At 41.3% G+C, this 8,967-nt stretch overlaps 1 protein-coding gene across 1 annotated transcript in view; it reads right to left on the minus strand.

The window, feature by feature from the left end:
• Positions 1 to 1,208, minus strand: part of LOC149801893 (furin-like protease kpc-1) — a 139,949-nt gene extending 138,741 nt beyond the window's left edge. The window contains exon 1 of the mRNA XM_089956275.1: positions 773 to 1,208. Within this exon, the coding sequence (XP_089812401.1) occupies positions 773 to 967 (195 nt within the window). The 5' untranslated portion in view covers positions 968 to 1,208. The remainder of the gene's footprint in view (positions 1 to 772) is intronic.
• Between the last annotated feature and the right edge of the window lie 7,759 nt (positions 1,209 to 8,967).

Genomic DNA, 8,967 nt, shown 5'->3' on the forward strand with positions numbered 1-8,967 from the left:
ATATATATATATATATATATATATATATATATATATATATATATATATATGTGTGTGTGTGTGTGTGTGTGTGTGTGTGTTTCATTTTGTGGAAGATTTATTTTCGAGGTCAGTTGTGGTAGACTGTGGCATTTTCATGGCCAATTGTAGCACATTGTAGTTCACTGTGGTAGATTGTCATGAATAGTAGTAAATGTTAACAACACTTTCAATTTCGACTCCAGTTGTAGGATGGGAAGAATTATTAAATCAATAAGTTCAAGTTTTATAAATTCAGAAGTAAGTACGATACATACTAAAAATTTATTACTTTCTCCAGCTTTTGGCCATGGCAGTTTTGGTAAAGTTCCATCAAAAGGGTAATCATAATCAAGTTAAAAAAAACAACCAAAAAACACCATATAAACTGAATGGAGGCATTCTTCACTAAGCACTCAAGACATAATCAACTTTGTGAAATAAATTAATAGAAAAATATGAACATTTCTGTGTAAAATTAACGAACCCACCCACAGTAAACCAGTATTTGTGGAAAATGTCCCAGGGAAAACTAATTTCTGTACATAGTGTCTCAATGTGCGAGGTTAAATATGTAATATGAACCATCACAAGAGCTGCATTACATATTAGAAGTGATAATAAAATAGAGATAACTTCTAAGACAATGTAAATATAGCTGGCTAAGGTCTTAATTACTTGAAACAGATAATATTGGCAATGATCCTTAAATCATGTAACAAGTTAGGGTACAAGAGCTAAGAACTATACTCACAGGTGCTACCAGACGATGGCCATATTGTTCGGCCAACCTCTCGGCCACATCCCGACCACCTCGCACATGCACTGCAAACTTGTTGAGGTAGGTATCACCTAATGTTCCTTGGCATGAGATCAAGCAAATAAATATCAGCAACATTACGACGAACCCGACCTTCTTTCCATTTCGGACCCATTTTGAAGTCACCATTCCCTCTCACAAGGTACACGTTATCAATTAAATTCAACGAAACCGGAACTACTTCAGTAGAACAACATTTCATGAAAATCACAGTCACTTTGTAAATGGACTACTATCACATAGACAAAAACATTCGGATTTACGACACAGTCAACACGTCACACTGAGAAAACATTCACTGTACTAGATACGCTCGACCATGTTCCTGGTGTGTAACCTTTGACGTTCGACAGTTCTGACATCTAGCGTGAAATGAGGCGTATTGTTCTAGGGGGTGCTAACTCCCATTACAACTTAAACCTTATGTATCCTTTACTCGGACTCGGCGCGCTTTTGTGCAAGTGAAACGAAGGTAGGGTTGTCTGGTCCCAGCCAGCTTGATTAACTGCAAAAGTTTGATATTATGTCCGCCAGTACGTGTTCGTTTAAAAAAAGAAAAAAAAAAAAAAACAAGAGGAGGCAGCTTGTTTTATTTATTCATGCAATTTTCAGTCGTATGAAATACTCCATCTTTCATCATTGTAACCAAGGGTACACGATTCATGACGGCCTTTGGCTAACGATGTTCTCTCATATTTATATTGAAATACTGAAAATATTGAATGTAGTTGGATATTGTGCAGACTAAACAAGTCTACTGAATAATTTAAGATCATATGTAATGAATGAAAGCCCGACCAGTACAGACTGCAAAATCTACTTTCATTTGATATACATCATCATCATCATCATCATCATCATCAATCCCTTAACCCAAGTAGTCGTTTGGGCACCACAGCTGAATTTACAACCAATTATCTCCATCTTTCCCTGTTCTCTACTGCCATTTGGGAATCTCCAAATCCCATGTCTGTCCACTCCTTAATGTTGTCTTCCCATCTCCTTTCTGTCTGCCTCTTCTTCTGCACCCTCGCACTGTGTCTTGCAAGATTGGTTTTGCCAGTCCAGATGATCTTGAGATATGACCGTACCTCTTCAGTTTGCGCTTTTTTACAGTGGTCAAGAGGTTTTCGTGGGATATGATGGCTCTTTGGATCCTGTTGTGGAATTCTTTGTTGGTTAAATGGTCAATGTATGAGATGCCCAAGATCTTGCGGTAACATCTCATTTCGAAGGTTTGAATACTTTGTAGATTTGATGTGAGCGTCCATGTTTCACAGGCATACAGAAAGACGGATATGGCAATCGAGCGCATCAGCCTTATTTTGGACCAAGAACAATGTTGGTATCCTTCCATATTGGTCTCAACCTTGTTATTGCTGCTGTTGTCTGGGCAATCTTGCAATGTAGTTCTGGTTTGGAGCCCGCGTCTGTGATAATTGATACCAAAACTGGAAGCTTGTGACTCTTCCCAGCTTCTGTCCACCGATCCGTTTTGATATACAGTAGAAAATAAAATTGAACTACATAAATGTAATTAAACTATTAAAAAAATTAGATGAAACGGTCGTTTCGTCATTGAATGGAGCAGAAGAACTAGGTCAGTTGTAAATTGTTATAAATGCTACAGAGAAAAAGTGACAGTGAAAATGAAATGATGAAACATATATACCAGAGATGTAAAGAATGTAAAAAAATCGAGGGAATGAAACTGGTCTTTTATTAGTAGAAATTGAAAGCTTATGAGATCGGTCAGCAAAAAATTACATGTGAATGTGCAAAAGAGTACGTAGGGGCGCAATGTAGAATTTGCGTTATTATTAATTTATTTATATAATGGACATTATGTAAAGACTTACACACGGTGCTTCTTAACACAGACGACCTCTAATATTAACACTACAGTTCAAAAGCACCAGATTACTTCTAACGTGACTGACCTGTTAGCAATATGTCCGGATTAGAGGCCTCCCAAAGAGATGTCGGTACATGCGCAAAACAGTATCACCTTAAGATTAAAAGTCAACAGGTATATCACCCTACCTTTGTCATGAGTGTGTGTGTGTGTGTGATTTGGATTTTTAACGTAGCTTTTAACAATTGTTCAGTCATATCGCTACGATGTCTGCAGTGTGGCAGTTTATAGTTATGTCTAGTACTGGGACATGTAGCACGATGTCCCACCCAGTCACATTTTACTGACACCAGGCCGACCAGTCCTAACACTAACCTCTTAATGCTGAGCGCCAAGCGAGGCAAGCAGCAGAGGGGGCGAATCCGACATTTTGTCCAATCGTTATTTTGCTTAATTATTACTTTCTGCACTCAACGATCTAGTGTCGTCAGCGCCTGGTAAAAAAAAAACGACGTCGGTCCATCTTACACGATGGTGACGTCATTTGGTTTAATTAACACCTTCTGCGCGCCGATCCCCAGCGTCGTCAGCGTCCAGTAAGCACATCGACGACCGCGTCGATGTCATCGCCCCCTCTGCTGCTAAGAAGTTATTTACAATGAAAATTATTTACAACTAACCGAATATTTGGTCAAGTCCGATACGATATCGTGTCCGAGGATCATGTAAATTTATCGTTATGAATCCATGTGGGGTCGACTGAGCATGACTAAAAAAGTTTCGAAAAACATTAAAGTCCATGTCACCGCCGCACCATGTCTGCCAAATATTTCGTAGCGTGTGTGTATCAACGCCGTTGAATACAGCAAGAATATTGCAGTTATCTCTGATTACTTTTGGAATCTGAGTGTATCGTTGAGTGACATATATCACGTCAGTGTTTTTATGCCTGCCTCTGGAAAATATCCTAGCTGGGTTCTTTTGATTGTCTAACATAACATCATCGTACACGACTAGATTGTTAACGTCGCCATCAATATCATCAATACCCGGTGCATCATTGATATCCGTAATAAACTCAATAACATTCTTTTTAGCGATCGCTGATGCATTCTCGTTGAAATCTTTCAACACCTCGTAGCATCGTTGATCATCTACGCTAGGAGCAACCAAATACAACTTATCCCACTTCATCCATCTCATTATTAAATTGAGTAACAATTGCGTCTTGCCGGATCCAGATGGTCCGATGATAATCATCCGGATCGAGTTTGGTAACGCTGCAACATGCTTAACTGGTTCTCTTGTTTTAGTCGCCGAAAAATCAATTATATTCATATCTCTATACATAAATTATGGATCTATATTGTGTGAAGTGTAGAGTGCGTACTGGCACAAATGATATGACAACCATTACGACAAGAAATAACAGATCGGCGCTTACTGGTAAGTGTGTACAATGCGGTACAAAGAAATTTAGATTTATTTCTATTAGACCCGGAGATGTTTTAAAAAAAAGCGAGGAGGTGACATCGCAGCCAAATTGGCAAAACTCCCCGGAACACCGTGGGCAAAGTATCCAGGAGAAAAACACCTCCCAGGATATAACTACTGTGGCCCCGGAACACGATTAGATATTAGACTCGATGATCAAAATCAGCCCAAACCCGGTGAGTATCCAATAAACGCTATCGATAAGGCGTGTCATGCTCATGATGTTGCTTACAAAAGTAGCGATCTGCAACAGCGTCATATCGCAGATGTAAAATTAATTCACGCGCTAAATGCTATTCCTGATAAATCCGTCAAAGAAAAATTGGCCTCATGGTTGGTAAAATCGGCTATGAAAGGTAAATTAATGATTGGCGCTGGTAATTAATAACAATCATCCAAGAAAAACGATGGATTCCATCTATTATTCTCCGAGAGGATACTGGAAGGGGAAGGCCGCAATTGGTAAGCTTGCAAGCGCTGCAAAGGTAACAAAGACCACTGCGGCTAATTGGTTATCCAAACAGGCTATATGGCAAATCTATCTACCACCGCCTAAACAAATCAACTTCTCGCGCTTTGATGTTAGCGTACTTAATGAAGTTCATCAGGCTGATATACTATTTCTGCCGCATGACAACGGTTACAAATACGCGCTAACCGTAGTTGATGTTGCGAGTCGATACAAACAAGCGGAACCGTTGAAAACAAAGTCAGCAACTGAAGTAGCCGATGCGTTTGAGCGGATTTATCGAAGAGGTCCTCTGCGCTGGCCAAATCTATTACAAGTTGATCCTGGTAGTGAATTTCGCGGCGCTGTTTTATCAACGCTGAAACATCATAGCGTCGCGATACGACGAGGTCATACTGCGCTACATCGTGATCAGGCAATTGTTGAACGATTCAATCGGACTCTCGCTGAACGGTTATTTGGATATCAATACGCGAAGGAATTCATTCAAGAAAAACGATCTCGTGAATGGGTCAAAAGGTTGCCAGGTGTAATTGCAGCGTTAAATAACGAGATTACCCGAGCAATCAACATGAAGCCCAGCGACGCGATTAAATACGAGTATATACCCGGAAAATTAAAAATAAATAGCGTTTCTAAACCGATTCTTGGCGATGTCACTGTTAGATATCTGTATGAACCAGGAGAGCTTGAAGGCGGTAAAAAAAGGGTTACTGATCCTATTTGGAGTGTTACCACACATAACATATCAACGATAACACGATCAACTGGTAGACCACCGATCTATAGGCTGGATTCAACTGCTCCTCGGCGTGGATTTACACGCGAGCAACTACAAGTGATACCTAACGATACTCAATTGCCCCCACGTGGTCTTAACTAGCGCCGTTGCGTCTATTACACTCAAGACAGGTCAACCTCACATTGTTTTTAACATGACCGAGACTGTTATTGATCCTATCCACGGTAAATTGGCGAGTGTCTTTATCCGAATAACGCCAACTCATTATACAATTGCAACTCGCGCAGTGATTATTCTGTTGTTGTCGTAGCGAGATTATTAATTCGGCATCAATATCAAAACGCCGCTGTTTTTTTTTATCCTGTTGGCGGTAACCCGAGAGTTTTCTATCAATGACGCTTGCATCGATGGTGACTTTGTCGCCGGCTTCGTCAGTGACTCCGTCGGTGACTTCGTCACTGACTCCGTCAATAACAATTCTTCGAAGCTGATTTATCCTTCGTACTCTGGACACTGCAAGATAGACTAGATTCGACCATTCGATGTGATTATCAACTATCCAAACAATTGTGTCCGTGATGGTTAGTCCCTGCGAGGAATGTATTGTTGTTGCGTATCCTAGCGTCCACGGGGATTTATCAGCACGTAGCGCGTCCTCGACGACGCTGATATCAACGAGCACGATATCATTCAGCACGAGAATTTGTTTTTTTGTCCCCGACGCTGTCGGGGCTGGAATTTCAACTTCAATGTTCTGCCGCCGTGTGTCCGCGGGTCTATAACATAACGGCACTGGACGCGTTGGAAACTTTTCCTTATGCAACGCAAACAACCTCCGCTGAAGTGTGTCTCTGACTATCTTTCTACTCGCTACAATCAAATCGTTTGGTCTCCATGTTTCCCAGAATTCATTCAACGGCGTTTCCGGAATTACCTCGCGGATTATTTCACACTGAACTCTATCCGGCTGTAATCTGATTAATTTCTTAACCTCGCGCAGTTGTTCATCAAGTGCTCGGTAATCAGTATCGGTTTCTTCATAATAGTCCACAAAACCCCTTAACCAATCATGTGGACCCTCGCCGACAAATGGTGGTGGTTGGCCATGATCTCCACACATGATTACCGCTGTATTCGCGCGCAGCAACCACTCAAGAAACATTTGTAAAGTATCTAACGAAACAGTACATATCTCATCCCAGATGATAATGTCGGGAATAAATTTTTCACCCATTCGATCAGGAGTCCACTCACCGCCGCTGTATCGAAAAAAGCTGTGATAAGTAACGGCGTCAACATTTCGTTGTTTTATCTCTCGCGCTAGTCTATGGGTCGGTGTAAGCACGATTATACTTGCCCGCGTTCGAAATAATTCAATTGCCCGAGTCGTCTTTCCTGACCCGCCACAGCCGCTTAAATAAACCGTCTTGTGTCTACAAATTGGATCAGAACACGACGGTGCATTAGACCATTCTGACAATTTATCACCGCGTAAGTAGTTGTTCTCAACGGTGACATCTGCTGACGGGGAATAATCGCGTCGTATTTCATTTTTAATTCTCCATGTACCCCAACTCTCGTCCGGACTAGTAAACCCGGCTACGTTTTCCTTATACGCTACGTCAATATAAAACGAATCAACGGCTACTCTAACCGCGGTATCGGGGAATCTATTTATCATCGAGAATAAATTGATAGCGGCATAACCCAGCATAGACGCCCTCAAATGTGGATACGCCGGGCTGTCTCCATCGCTGTAGGTAACAACTGTACCCAACCTCGTTCCATTGGACAAGAAAGCTGTTTTGCAGTTCACGTATCTATTTTTTGCCACTGCGTCCTTGATTACGAAATCATATTCTGCGTCATCTATAATTAGCCGTGAGCAATATCGTTTGTAGTCGCAGTTTTTTCCACCTTGTGTGAACTTACCAATTATTCTTCTACCGAGATCTTTTGCCTCGTGGTTTCGTTGGTTAAATATCCTCCTGGACCATTCGATGATATATTCCTCGTCGGCATCAATGTGTTTTCTGGACTCGTCAATTATGCTATCTAGACGCTCCGGTTCTGGTAACCAGACTTCAGTCTGTGCCCGGTATGATATAATCGCGTCACTGACAATCAACGAAACTAGCATTTTACAATCAATCATATACCGTAGCAGCGCTATTGGAAGCCATCTCTTTTCAGCTATGTGTCTACCGATCCAAATATAGCAACAGCGATGGAGTCCTGCCGCGAATTCAAATGATACTATGCGAGCGAATCCGGTTAAATCAAAATCAGGCAGTGGTCCATTAATAGCAACACGAGTCATTTCATGTCTGGGGTGTCCAAATCGTTTGAAATACTCAGCGGCGGATCCATACCCGAGAAAACTCGCTGGATAACAGGCAACCATATCAACCGAGATCATAGCGTCGCGGTTGTATTCAGTGTTCCATAGTCCACCGTGATAGTATTCCAAACAACTGGATTGTACATCCGGTAGAAATTCCTTGCGCGTTGGTCTCCACGCATTTTTCCTTGCTGCAACATGAGCTACAACCGATGGAATCGTAAAACAATTTGTTAGCAGTTGTTCATCATGCTCTTCAAATTCCATGGCGGTTTTTTTCATCTTGTTGTGAAACGCTTCAGTGCGATATAATTCACCGTTTGGTCTTACAAACTGATCAAAGGTATCCATGTCGTTTTCAGCGCTGCGAAGTAACCACACTGACACAGGGTCGTTTTTACACAAACAAGCAATAGCATCAAATAGTTTCCTCTCCGCGAGAAAACCGTTCTCTTCCAGGAATTCCCCCGGGATATACTTTACTGTTCTATCCCGTGGAAATATTGTGATCGCGGGCGTCCATGCGTGTTCGTTATGATCAATAATTTTGATTGGGGCTCCATTTGATTTGTACTTTGATTCGTATAATACTTCACCGGTTATCGTTGTAACGGTTATTGGAAATCTCAGCAATGTTTCTAATCTCGCTATGTCGCTGATGGTTGCTCCACGCTCTTTTACGGTTAGTTCCCACTGGTTGATTTTGCTACGTCGTAAATCAGTCAATTTGTTTCCTCGACATGCATTTGTAAAATGCTCTATTATTCGTTCTGCTACACAATTTATCCCCGTTGACTGTTTCATCGGTTTCAGTTTTCCGATATCAGGTTTCTTATTTAACGGGTATATTCCATAAACAACTGCTGTTTCAGGATACGCTCGTTCATAGTATGGTTTGTCAATTCCGGTTAACAACCCCGGCTTGGAGTCGCGGCTGACAATGACTGTTTTCTTGTCGCTGAGAACCGGTTCAAATTTATCACGTATGATCCAATCACCTGATTCCACCCGGACAATGAATTTTACTCTGAAGAAATATCTTTTACCGTCAAGTTGTGATATTATCATTGCTGCGCGGTTGTCGTTCATGGTAGCATCAACAACACCATCAATTCGAAATGTTGACCAACTGTGAGATGCGCCATCACGCTTGAATTCATTGATACAATCGCGTATTTTATTCAACAGGGTTCTATCGTTTATTAACGCTTTTGGTGTGTCCTTGAGG

Source organism: Sinohyriopsis cumingii, chromosome 4, assembly GCF_028554795.1.
Source record: "Sinohyriopsis cumingii isolate HCF-2022 chromosome 4, ASM2855479v2, whole genome shotgun sequence".
NCBI classification, from domain to species: Eukaryota; Metazoa; Mollusca; class Bivalvia; order Unionida; family Unionidae; genus Sinohyriopsis; species Sinohyriopsis cumingii.